Consider the following 14,123-nt stretch of genomic DNA (forward strand, 5'->3'; position numbering starts at 1 on the left):
TTCATTTCTATGTTTGGTGATTGTTCTTGATTAGTCATATGACTCCCAATCGGAGGTAACGAGTGTCAGCTGTCGGCTCGTTATCTCTGATTGGGAGCCATATTTATACTGTGTGTTTTCTCTTGGGTGTTGTGGGTTTTTGTTCCGTTTCAGTCATAGTCACTGTTGGACTTCACTATCGTCTTTTGTTTTGTATTTACGTGCTTTATCAATTAAAGTCATCATGTTCACTCAACGCGCTGCGTATTGGTCTGCTCCCTTTATAGACGATCGTGACAGAAAAACCCACCATAAAAGGACCAAGCAGCGTATCCAGGAACACCCGCAGGAGAGAACGCTGGTGGATGTCCTCCTCGGCTGGGGACATATTACGCAGGAGGAGGCCGTCCGGTACCGGAGGGCGATGAAGGGGGAGAACCTGGCAGGAGAGGAGCAACGGCGTCAGCAGGGCCATCATCGGAGGGACGAGAGGCAACCCCAAAAAGTTTTTTGGGGGGCACATGGCTTGGCGGCTGGGCAGCAGGAGGCTGCCACAGGGAGACGTGGAGAGAAGGCTATCGGATTACGGGAGCCATTGGCGAGTAGAGGAAGGGAAGTTGTTGCGGCACGGCGTGAGAGACTGATGTGTGTTACCAGTCCGGTCCGGCCCGTTCCTGATCCCCAGTTAAAGCCAGTGGTGTGTGTTCCCAGTACGGACCGGCCTGTTCCTACTCCACGCATCAAGCCCACGGTGTGCGTCGCCAGTCCAGCCCGGCCTGTTCCTGCTCCACGCACAGAACCTACGGTGTGCGTCGCCAGCCCAGCCCGGCCTGTTCCTGCTCCACGCACAGAACCTACGGTGTGCATCGCCAGCCCAGCCCGGCCTGTTCCTGCTCCACGCACAGAACCTAAGGTGTGCGTCGCCAGCCCAGCCCGGCCTGTTCCTGCTCCACGCACAGAACCTACGGTGTGCGTCGCCAGCCCAGCCCGGCCTGTTCCTGCTCCACGCACAGAACCTACGGTGTGCGTCGCCAGCCCAGCCCGGCCTGTTCCTGCTCCACGCACAGAACCTAAGGTGTGCGTCGCCAGCCCAGCCCGGCCTGTTCCTGCTCCACGCACAGAACCTACGGTGTGCGTCGCCAGCCCAGCCCGGCCTGTTCCTGCTCCACGCACAGAACCTACGGTGTGCGTCGCCAGCCCAGCCCGGCCTGTTCCTGCTCCACGCACAGAACCTACGGTGTGCGTCGCCAGCCCAGCCCGGCCTGTTCCTGCCACTCGCACCAAACCTACGGTGCGCGTCGCCAGCCCGACACGGCCTGTTCCTGCCACTGCGCACCAAACCTACGGTGCGCGTCGCCAGCCCGGTCCGGCCTGTTCCTGCCACCCGCACCAAGTCTACGGTGCGCGTCGCCAGCCCGACCCGGCCTGTTCCTGCCACTCGCACCAAACCTACGGTGCGCGTCGCCAGCCCGGTCCGGCCTGTTCCTTCTCCCCGCACTAGCCCTGAGATGCGTGTCCTCAGCCTGGGACCACCAGTTCCGGCACCACGCACTAGGCCTTATGTGCGTTCCCAGGGTCCAGCATGCCCTGTTGCTTCTCCCCGCACTAGCCCTGAGATGCGTGTCCTCAGCCCGGTACCTCCTGTTCCGGTACCACGCACCAGGCCTACGATGCGCCTCAGACGGCCAGAGTCTGCCGTCTGCCCAACGGGGCCTGAACTGTCCGTCTGCCCAACGCCGTCTGAACTGCCCGTCTGCCCAACGGCGCCTGAACTTCCCGTCTGCCCAACGCCGTCTGAACTGTCCGTCTGCCAAGCGCCGCAGGGAACTGCCCGTCTGTACTGAGCCTGCAAAGCCGCCCGTCTGCCATGAGCCTTCAGAGCCGTCCGCCAGACCGGAGCCGCTAGAGCTCTCCGCCAGACAGGAGCAGCCAGAGCCTTCCGCCAGACAGGATCAGCCAGAGCCTTCCGCCAGACAGGATCAGCCAGAGCCTTCCGCCAGACAGGATCAGCCAGAGCCTTCCGCCAGACAGGATCAGCCAGAGCCTTCCGCCAGACAGGATCAGCCAGAGCCTTCCGCCAGACAGGATCAGCCAGAGCCTTCCGCCAGACAGGATCAGCCAGAGCCTTCTGCCAGACAGGATCAGCCAGAGCCTTCCGCCAGCCAGGATCCGCCAGAGCCGTCCAGCCAGGATCCGCCAGAGCCGTCCAGCCAGGATCCGCCAGAGCCAGCCAGCCAGGATCCGCCATTCAGTCCGGTGCTGCCCCTCAGGCCGGTGCTGCCCCTTAGTCCGGTGCTGTCCCTTAGTCCGGTGCTGCCCCTTAGTCCGGTGCTGCCCCTTAGTCCGGTGCCGCCCCTTAATCCAGTGGGGTTTAGTTGGGGGTGGTCATGTGGAGGGGGCTACGGAACGGATAGTGACTAAGGTGGGGTGGGGACCACGACCTGGGCCAGAGCCGCCACCATGGACAGACGCCCACCCAGACCCTCCCCTAGACTGTATGCTGGTGCGCCCGGAGTTCGCACCTTTAGGGGGTACTGTGACACTCTGGCTCCATGGACTTTGATTATTGAGCCAGGGTTGTTCATTTTCATTGTTTGGGTGTATTTCTATGTTGGGTATTCTAGTTGTTCATTTCTATGTTTGGTGATTGTTCTTGATTAGTCATATGACTCCCAATCGGAGGTAACGAGTGTCAGCTGTCGGCTCGTTATCTCTGATTGGGAGCCATATTTATACTGTGTGTTTTCTCTTGGGTGTTGTGGGTTTTTGTTCCGTTTCAGTCATAGTCACTGTTGGACTTCACTATCGTCTTTTGTTTTGTATTTACGTGCTTTATCAATTAAAGTCATCATGTTCACTCAACGCGCTGCGTATTGGTCTGCTCCCTTTATAGACGATCGTGACAACCGGAGATATTTAAATTTCTATAAAGGCTAAAAAATACAATAGTTTAAGTTTGGAACAGTGCTAAAGTTATCTATCAACTGTAAAAATGTTGCTAAACAGAATCAGTTACAACTGAAGTATCTGATCATCAATGAATTGGAGAAAAAGCCATTCGTTGAATAACACAGCAGCCGCATATCACCAGGTAGGCCTATACGCACTTGTATCTTTTTTTCATTTGGGAAACTATCACTTTCTAATTTATCCTATTTTATTCCATGATATTGTTGTTACAAAATAGATGTGTGTTGACTGTGATTAGGGCATGGGAATATAAGAGCATCTGCTAGGATAAATTAATAAACTAGGCATGCATAGCTCACCACATGATCCTCAAACCAAAGACTGGCCAAACTCCTGTTTTTAAAAGTGTATGACTGTATAGCCTAATAAGGCATTTTTCATGTCATTATTATTTAATTATAAGTCATTTATTCATAATTTGTTCATTATATACAGCTTAAATGCTAAATGTATAGGCATGTTGTTGAAGTGCTGTTGATGGGTTGAAATGATGAGCCCTCCTGCCAGCCTACAGCGTGTCAAAATGCTTCACAATTGATTTCTTAAATGTCAGGCTATAGCCTTGAAATAATAATACTTTTTCGTTCCTTCTTAGGCTACTCATGGCTTGCTCATGGCTGATTTAGCGTTAGTATGTTGTTTAATAGCCTGTTGAAATGTTGAACGTCAATTGATAGTGACAGAATCACACATTTCCTCCCAAGCAAAGTCCTTTTTTTTGTCTCCTCGGCTATAAAAGGTTGTAGTTCCTCTGAATGTCATAGAGACAAACCAAAGATATCCCATGATGCATCAGAGTCACATCGTACCCCGGTAGCTTGTTTCTTGCATAAAGCATGGCGGACTAAAGCGTTGTTATAGATCGCTTTATATAATCAGGTACATTATTATTATTTATTATTACTTAAGCCAACAAGGGGTAGGCCTATGCTTTTAGCCATTTTCTTTAACAGAAGTTACAATACCCTCACATGCCCTGGTTTTAATTTAACACACCAAGCTCTTCACTGACACTGAGATATTTAAAGTGGAACTGACAGTGTTTAACTACTTTGCAGGTATGAAACAAAAAGACAATCATAATATTAGTCAACAATATCAAATTTCCAGCTTATGCTACAAAATCAACTTTATAAGATGTTTTAAAAATAGGTTATATTTGAGAAAAAAATGTCATGACGTACAGTGAGGCTTGTTGGCAGAATGGATGGATGCAGTTCAATGCATGATTAATATAATTCACCAATACATTTCTTGGTAGTCCCCAAAATATTGCTATCAGGTTGTAAATCACAGCTGGCCTGGTACATTGTCTGCTGCCTCCACTCATTCGGGATGCACTGTTTCAGGTTCAATTACTCAATATTCTGAACAAAAACGGACAACTGTAACTAAGGCTGGGAATGTCAATACAATCAAACTAGCAAGGGCAGTGATCACAAGTCAGTCATAACTTGGCTAATAGACTAGCGCACATATGTCAAACACAAGGCGTCATGCCCAATGTCCACCGGATACATATGCGGTTTGTTTTGCCGGATGTCTAGCCCGCATTTTCTGTACTTGACCCACATGTGCTTTGCTTTTCAACTCGCTAAAAGCTAGCTAGTTGGAGTCTGTGTGCGTACTTCCGTTTCAAATCAAAATCAAATCAAATGTTATTGTTCGCATACACATATTTAGCAGATGTTATTGTGGGTGTAGCACAATGCTTGTGTTCCTAGCTCCAACAGTGCAGTAATATCTAACAATTCACAAAAATACACCCAAATCTAAAAAGTAAAATAATGGAATTAAGAAATATATAAATATTAGGATGAGCAATCTCGGAGTCCGGATTATAAATAAATATATATATATATATATATATATATATATACAGACTAACCTTAAGTAAGTTCAGGGGAGGGTACTGGGCAGGGGCCGGCAAGTAGTGACTATTTAACTGTCTGATGGCCTTGAGATAGAAGCTGGTTTTCTGTCTCTCGGTCCCAGCTTTGATGCACCTATACTGACCTCGCCTTCTGGATGGTAGCGGGGTGAACAGGCCGTGGCTCGGGTGGCTGAGGTCCATGATGATCTTCTTGGCCTTCCTGTGACACCGGGTGCTGTAGAAGTCCTGGAGGGCAGGCAGTGTGCCCCTGGTGATGCGTTGGGCTGACCGCACCACCCTCTGGAGAGCCCTGCACTTGTGGATGGTGCAGTTGCCGTACCAGGTGGTGATACGGCCCGACAGGATGCTCTCAATGGTTTATCTGTAAAAGTTTGTGAGGGTCTTATGGGCCAAGCCACATTTCTTCAGCCTCCTGAGTTTGAAGAGGCACTGTTGCGCCTTTTTCACCACACTGTCTGTGTGGGTGTACCATTTCAGATTGTCAGTGATTTGTACGCCGAGGAACTTGAAGCTTTCACCTTCTCCACTGCGGCCCTATCTATGTGGATGGGGCGTGTTCCCTCTGCTGTCTCCTGAAGTCAACAATCAGCTCCTTCGTCTTGTTGATGTTGAGGGAGAGGTTATTTTCTTGTCATCACGCCACCAGGGCCCTCACCTCCTCCTTGTAGGCTGTCTCGTTGTTGTTGTTAATCAGACCTACTACTGTTGTGTCGTTTGCTAAATGTATGATTGAGTAGGAGGCGTGCATGACCACGCAGTCATGGGTGAACAGGGAGTACAGGAGGGGGCTGAGCATGCAACCTTGTGGGGTCCCTGTGTTGAGGATCAGCGTAGAGGAGGTGTTGAGGATCAGCGTAGTGGAGGTGTTGAGGATCAGCGTAGTGGAGGTGTTGAGGATCAGCTTGGTGGAGGTGTTGAGCATCAGCGTAGTGGAGGTGATGAGGATCAGCGTAGTGGAGGTGATGAGGATCAGCATAGTGGAGGTGTTGTGGTTCAGCATAGTGGAGGTGTTGAGGATCAGCGTAGTGGAGGTGATGAGGATCAGCATAGTGGAGGTGTTGTGGTTCAGCGTAGTGGAGGTGTTGAGGATCAGCGTAGTGGAGGTGTTGAGGATCAGCGTAGTGGAGGTGTTGAGGATCAGCGTGGTGGAGGTGTTGAGGATCAGCGTGGTGGAGGTGTTGAGGATCAGCGTAGTGGAGGTGTTGAGGATCAGCGTAGTGGAGGTGTTGAGGATCAGCGTAGTGGAGGTGTTGAGGATCAGCGTGGTGGAGGTGTTGAGGATCAGCCTAGTGGAGGTGTTGAGGATCAGCGTGGTGGAGGTGTTGAGGATCAGCGTAGTGGAGGTGTTGAGGATCAGTGTAGTGGAGGTGTTGAGGATCAGCGTAGTGGAGGTGTTGAGGATCAGCGTAGTGGAGGTGTTGAGGATCAGCTTGGTGGAGGTGTTGAGCATCAGCGTAGTTGAGGTGTTGAGAATCAGCATAGTGGAGGTGTTGAGGATCAGCATAGTGGAGGTGTTGTGGTTCAGCGTAGTGGAGGTGTTGAGGATCAGCGTAGTGGAGGTGTTGAGGATCAGTGTAGTGGAGGTGTTGAGGATCAGCGTAGTGGAGGTGTTGAGGATCAGCGTGGTGGAGGTGTTGAGGATCAGCGTGGTGGAGGTGTTGAGGATCAGCGTAGTGGAGGTGTTGAGGATCAGTGTAGTGGAGGTGTTGAGGATCAGCGTAGTGGAGGTGTTGTTGTCTACCTTCACCACTTGGGGGCGGCCCGTCAGGAAGACCAGGACCCAGTTGCACAGGGTGGGGTTCAGACCCAGGCCACCGAGCTTAATGATGAGCTTGGAGGGTACAATGGTGTTGACCTGTAGTCGATGAACAGCATTCTTACATAGGCACAAGCACTTCACTACACCCGCAAAAACATCTGCTAAACAAGTGTATGTGACCAATATATATGTTTTGTTGTTGTTGGTATTCCTCTTGTCCAGATGGGTTAGGGCAGTGTGCAGAGTGATGGCGATTGGATCTATTGGGTCGGTATGCAAATTGCAGTGGGTCTAAGGTGTCGCGTTAGGTGGAGGTAATATGCTCCTTAACTAGCCTCTCAAAACACTTCATGATGACAGAAGTGAGTGCTATGGGGCAATAGTCATTTAGTTCAGTTACCTTCGCTTTCTTGGGTACAGGAACAATGGTGGAAGCAAGTGGGGACAACAGACTGGGATGTGGAGAGATTGAATATGTAAGTAAACACTCCAACCAGCTAGCCTGCACATGCTCTGAAGACGCGGCTAGGGATGTCGTCCATCAGGGCCAGCAGCCTTGCGAGGGTTAAAACGCTTAAATGTCTTACTCACGTCGTCCACGGAGAACGAGAGCTTACAGTCCACGGGAGAGGTGGTGGCCTGCGTCAGCGGAACTGTGTTTCCCTCGAAGCGGGAGAAGAAGGTGTTTAGCTTGTCCAGGAGCAAGTCTTCGGTATCCGCGACGTGGCTGGTTTTCCCTTTATAATACTTGATTTTCTGGAGTCCCTGCCACATACGTCTCGTGTCTGAGCCGTTGAATTGTGACTCCACTTTGTCTCTGTCTCCATAACTGGACTGTTTGTATTCATCCATATTCCCAGTCACCTTGCCATGGTTAAATGCGGTGGTTCGCACTTTCAGTTTTGTGCAAATGCTGCCATCTATCCACGTTTTTTGGTTTTGATAGGTTTTAATAGTCCCCGTGGGAACAACATCCCGATACACTTCTATTCAGTCACCGCGTCAGTGTATATGTCAACACTATTCTCAGAGGAAATCTGGAACATATCCCAGTCCGTGTGATCTAAACAGTCTAGAAGCATGGATTCCGATTGGTCAGACCAGCGTTAAACAGTCTTTACCACGGGTACTTCCTGTTTGAGTTTCTGCCTATAGGAAGGTAGGGGCAGGATGGAGGCGTGATCTGTTTTGCAGAAGGAAGAGCGGGGGAGGGCCTTGTAGCCATCCCGGAAAGGAAAGTAGCAATGGTCGAGAGTTTTTGAAGCACGAGTGTTGCAGGCAATATGATTTGCTTTATTAAAGTACCCCGCTACAATAACTGCGGCCTCAGGACATGCGTCCAGTGTAGTTCCTTGACAGCCGTCGTGGAATAGGCTTGAGGGGGAATATACATGGCTGTGACGATGATCAAAGAGAATTCTCTCCGGAGGCAATGCGGTCGACATTTGATTGTGAGGTATTCTAGGTCGGGTGAACACAAGGACTTGAGTTCCTGTACATTACCACAACCATGAAACATACACCTCCACCTTTCTTTTTCCCAGAGAGTTCTTTATAACTTTCTGCAAGATGTACTGAGAACCCAGCTGGCTGTATGGACAGGGACAGTATATCTGGAGAGAGACATGATTCCGTGAAAAATAGTATGTTACAGTCCCTTATGTCTCTCTTGATGGAGATCCGCACCCTGAGCTCATCTACTTTATTTTCCAGGGACTGAACATTAGCGAATAACATACTCAGAAGTGGTGGGAGGTATGCACGCCTCCTGAGTCGGACGAAGAGTCGCTTACCGCTTCTCCGCCGGCGGCATCTTGGAGCAGTCTCTGGGATAAGTGGAATTGCCTTGGGGGGTACGAACAAAGGATCCAATTCAGGAAAGTCATATTTCTAGTCAAAATGCTGGTGAGTTTCCGCCGCTCTTATATCCAAAAGTTATTTCCGTCTGTATGTAATAATGCAAAGGAGGTTCTGAGCTAATAAGGCGAGAAATAACACACACAAAAGAAATACTGTAAAGTTGCTAAGGAGCAATAAACAGCGCAACCATGTCTATCGGCGCCATCTTGTTTTCCACCGCGCGGTAAAGCAACGCACTAGTTGAAAATATTTAACGCATGCGAACACACTGCAGCCTAATGCGTACCAGCGGACTGTTCAATATATATTTTGATTTGTTGAACACTTTTTTGGTTACTACATGATTACATATGTGTTATTACATAGTTTTGATGTCTTCACTATTTTTCTACAATGTAGAAAATAGTAAAAAATTAAGAAAAACCCTTGAATTAGTAGGTGTTCTAAAACTTTTGACCGGTGGTGTATATACTAGGCAGTGTCAGAGGAAGGCCCAAAAAATTGTCAAAGACTCGTCACCCAAGACTGTGCTCTCTGCTACCGCACGGCAAGCAGCCAAGTCTAGATCCAAATGGCTCCTTAACAGCTTCTACCCCCAAGCCATAAGACTGCTGAACAATTAATCAAATGGCCACCTGGACTATTTACATTGACCCCCCCCTTTGTTTTTACACTGCTGCTACTCGCTGTTTATTATCTATGCATAGTCACTTTACCCCTACCTACATGTACATATTACCTCGACTAACCTGTACCCCCGCACATTGACTTGGTACCGGTACTCCCTGTATATTGCCTCGTTATTGTTATTTTATTGTGTAACTTTTTATTAAATGTTTTACTTTTATTTACTTAGTAAATATTTTGAACTGCATAGTTGGTTAAGGGCTTATAAGTAAACATTTCACAGTAAGGTTGTATTCGGCGCATGTGACACTTTTTATTTTATTTTATTTGATATCTGGTGAGTATGCAGGCCATGGAAAAACTTGGACATTATCATGTTGAAACATGAGGTGATGGAGGCGGACGAATGGCACGACAATGAGCCTCAGAATCTTATCACATTAAATTGCCATCGATAAAATGTGTTTGTTGTCCGTAGCTTATGCCTGCCCATACCATAACCCCACCACCACAACCATGGGGCACTCTGTTTACAACATTGATATCAGCATACTGTCAATACCAACCATTCACATACTGTCTATACTGTCTATAACTACCATTCACATACTGTCTATACTGTCAATACCTACCATTCACATACTGTCCTTACTGTATGTACCTACCATTAACATACTGTCTATACTGTCTAAACCTACCATTCACATACTGTCTATACTGTCTACACCTACCATTCACATACTGTCTATACTGTCAATACCTACCATTCACATACTGTCTATACTGTCAATACCTACCATTCACATACTGTCCTTACTGTCTGTACCTACCATTCACATACTGTCTATACTGTCAATACCTACCATTCACATACTGTCCTTACTGTATGTACCTACCATTAACATACTGTCATTACTATCTATATCTACCATTCACATACTGTCCTTACTGTCTGTACCTACCATTCACATACTGTCTATACTGTCTATACCTACCATTCACATACTGTCTATACTGTCTATACCTACCATTCACATATTGTCTATACTGTCTATACCTACCATTCACATACTGTCTATACTGTCAATACCTACCATTCACATACTGTCCTTACTGTCTGTACCTACCATTCACATACTGTCTATACTGTCAATACCTACCATTCACATACTGCCCTTACTGTATGTACCTACCATTAACATACTGTCATTACTATCTATACCTACCATTCACATACTGTCCTTAATGTCTGTACCTACCATTCACATACTGTCTATACTGTCTAAACCTACCATTCACATACTGTCTATACTGTCTATACCTACCATTCACATACTGTCTATACTGTCAATACCTACCATTCACATACTGTCTATACTGTCTATACCTACCATTCACATACTGTCCTTACTATCTATACCTACCATTCACATACTGTCCTTACTGTATGTACCTACCATTAACATACTGTCCTTACTATCTATACCTACCATTCACATACTGTCCTTACTGTCAATACCTACCATTCACATACTGTCTATACTGTCAATACCTACCATTCACATACTGTCTATACTGTCAATACCTACCATTCACATACTGTCTATACTGTCAATACTGACCATTCACATACTGTCCTTACTATCTATACCTACCATTCACATACTGTCTATACTGTCTATACCTACCATTCACATACTGTCCTTACTATCTATACCTACCATTCACATACTGTCTATACTGTCTATACCTACCATTCACATACTGTCTATACTGTCAATACCTACCATTCACATACTGTCCTTACTGTCTGTACCTACCATTCACATACTGTCCTTACTATCTATACCTACCATTCACATACTGTCCTTACTCTCTGTACCTACCATTCACATACTGTCCTTACTGTCAATACCTACCATTCACATACTGTCTATACTGTCAATACCTACCATTCACATACTGTCTATACTGTCAATACCTACCATTCACATACTGTCTATACTGTCAATACTGACCATTCACATACTGTCCTTACTATCTATACCTACCATTCACATACTGTCTATACTCTCTATACCTACCATTCACATACTGTCCTTACTATCTATACCTACCATTCACATACTGTCCTTACTATCTATACCTACCATTCACATACTGTCTATACTGTCTGTACCTACCATTCACATACTGTCCTTACTATCTATACCTACCATTCACATACTGTCTATACTGTCTATACGTACCATTCACATACTGTCTATACTGTCTATACCTACCATTCACATACTGTCTATACTGTCAATACCTACCATTCACATACTGTCTATACTGTCAATACCTACCATTCACATACTGTCCTTACTGTCTGTACCTACCATTCACATACTGTCTATACTGTCAATACCTACCATTCACATACTGTCCTTACTGTATGTACCTACCATTAACATACTGTCATTACTATCTATATCTACCATTCACATACTGTCCTTACTGTCTGTACCTACCATTCACATACTGTCTATACTGTCTATACCTACCATTCACATACTGTCTATACTGTCTATACCTACCATTCACATACTGTCTTTACTATCTATACCTACCATTCACATACTGTCTATACTGTCTATACTTACTATTCACATACTGTCTATACTGTCTATACCTACCATTCACATACTGTCTATACTGTCTATACCTACCATTCACATACTGTCTCTGTTGTAGCCGGCTGTGACCAGGAGACCCATGGGGTGGCGCACAATTGGTCCAGGGTAGGGGAGGGAATGGCCGGCAGGGATGTAGCTCAGTTGGTAGAACATGGCGTTTGCAACGCCAGGGTTGTGGGTTCTATTACCACGGGGGGCCAGTATGAAAAATTAAAAAAATAACGTATGCACTCACTAACTGTAAGTCGCTCTGGATAAGAGCGTCTGCTAAATGACTAAAATGTAAATGTAAATAAAATACTCCCCAAAGACCTGATTTGGTTTAGATTGGCACACCTACGTTTACACATTTAAAACACTTTTTGGTTTGATTTTGTGATGTGGTTACCAAACAGATCAAAACATCATTTTCACATTTCACAGATATGTATTTCCTTTGGAGGACTAAAATAGGATTTGACAAAGGTAAAAAACAACACAAGTTGTTGATACATGAATGCATGTACAACTCTGAATTATTTTTAAGGTCATTTTCAGTGTACAGTCATTCCATTTGGACTGCATGTGGTGCTTCAGCAGAAACCAGTTAAAACAAAATCACATTTGATATCTTCCTTTTAGACAAGACGCAGATATTGCAGAAGTTGTTTTAGTGAATACATTTGCAAGTTGTCATGGTTGGTTTGATAAGACACTCATGTATGGCTGTCAGGATATCTCAGAAGTTGTTTTAGTGAATAAGGTTGCAGGTTGTGGTGGTTGGTTTGGTAAGACACACCTTTATGATTGTCAGGTGGATGATGGTGGTTGGTTTGGTAAGACACTCCTGTATGGCTGTCAGGGGGATGATGGTGGTTGGTTTGGTAAGACACCTTTGTATGGTTGTCAGGGGGATGATGGTGGTTGATTTGGTAAGACACTCCTGTATGGCTGTCAGGGGGATGATGGTGGTTGGTTTGGTAAGACACTCCTTTATGGTTGTCAGGTAGATGATGGTAGTTGGTTTGGTAAGACACTCCTGTATGGCTGTCAGGGGGATGATGGTGATTGGTTTGGTAAGACACTCCTGTATGGTTGTCAGGGGGATGATGGTGGTTGGTTTGGTAAGACACTCCTGTATGGCTGTCAGGGGGATGATGGTGGTTGGTTTGGTAAGACACTCCTTTATGGCTGTCAGGGGGATGATGGTGGTTGGTTTGGTAAGACATTCCTTTATGGCTGTCAGGGGGATGATGGTGGTTGGTTTGGTAAGACACTCCTTTATGTCTGTCAGGGATGATGGTGGTTGGTTTGGTAAGACACTTCTTTGTAGCTGTCAGGGGGATGATGGTGGTTGGTTTGGTAAGACACTCCTGTATGGCTGTCAGGGGGATGATGGTGGTTGGTTTGGTAAGACACTCCTTCATGGCTGTCAGGGGGATGATGGTGGTTGGTTTGGTAAGACACTCCTGTATGGCTGTCAGGGAGATGATGGTGGTTGGTTTGGTAAGACACTCCTGTATGGTTGTCAGGTGGATGATGGTGGTTGGTTTGGTAAGACACTCCTGTTTGGCTTTAAGGTGGATGATGGTGGTTGGTTTGGTAAGACACTCCTGTAAGGCTGTCAGGGGGATGATGGTGGTTGGTTTGGTAAGACACTTCTTTATGGCTGTCAGGGTGAAGTGAGGACATGATTAATGAAAAACACAGACATAGACGTTAAAGCTTAAAATAATGCCATGTTATTATACAAATACAATTTGAAATGCACTCACAGTATAAATAATGTGGATGTCTTTCAAAATACGTTTGGTCAATCAAAATAAAATATGACAACATTATATTTTTAAATGTGTGTATTTTTGGTGTAATTGGGATGTGACTCTAGTGTAAGAGGGTTTCCTTGTCACAACTTAAAAACATCTAACCGACCTAGAAACACCTAACCCCCTAGAAACACCTAACCCCCTAGAAACACCTAACCCCCTTGATACACCTAACCCCCTAGAAACACCTAACCCCCTTGATACACCTAACCCCCTAGAAATACCTAACCCCCTTGATACACCTAACCCCCTAGAAACACCTAACCCAACTAGAAACACCTAACCCACCTAGAATCACCTAACCCCCTAGAAACACCTAACCCCCTAGAATCACCCATACCCCCTAGAAACACCTAAGCCCCAGAAACACCTAACCCACCTAGAAACACCTAACTCACCTAGAAACACCTAAACCCCTAGAAACACTTAACCCCCTAGAAACACCTAATCCAACTAGAAACACCTAACCCACCTAGAATCACCTAACCCCCTAGAAACTCCTAACCCCCTAGAATCACCCATACCCCCTAGAAAAACCTAAGCCCCTAGAA

At 46.3% G+C, this 14,123-nt stretch overlaps 1 protein-coding gene across 1 annotated transcript; it reads right to left on the minus strand.

Moving 5' to 3' along the window:
* Positions 1-12,497: 12,497 nt before the first annotated feature.
* Positions 12,498-13,910, minus strand: LOC123492949 (putative uncharacterized membrane protein YMR173W-A). The gene is made up of 3 exons (XM_045226708.1): positions 13,907-13,910; positions 13,116-13,415; positions 12,498-13,033 (listed from the first exon to the last, which is right to left on the minus strand). The coding sequence occupies exons 1-3, from the start codon at positions 13,908-13,910 to the stop codon at positions 12,498-12,500; spliced, it is 840 nt and encodes a 279-aa protein (XP_045082643.1).
* Positions 13,911-14,123: the final 213 nt, after the last annotated feature.

Source organism: Coregonus clupeaformis, chromosome 17 (assembly GCF_020615455.1).
Source record: "Coregonus clupeaformis isolate EN_2021a chromosome 17, ASM2061545v1, whole genome shotgun sequence".
Classification (NCBI taxonomy): domain Eukaryota; kingdom Metazoa; phylum Chordata; class Actinopteri; order Salmoniformes; family Salmonidae; genus Coregonus; species Coregonus clupeaformis.

What these genes read in the sequence shown, in the direction of transcription:
- LOC123492949 (XM_045226708.1), bottom strand. An exon ending in CCTGACAGCCATACAGGAGT is followed by an intron (nt 13,034 to 13,115) that starts GTCTTACCAAAC and finishes CATCCCTGACAG; the next exon opens with ACATAAAGGAGTGTCTTACC.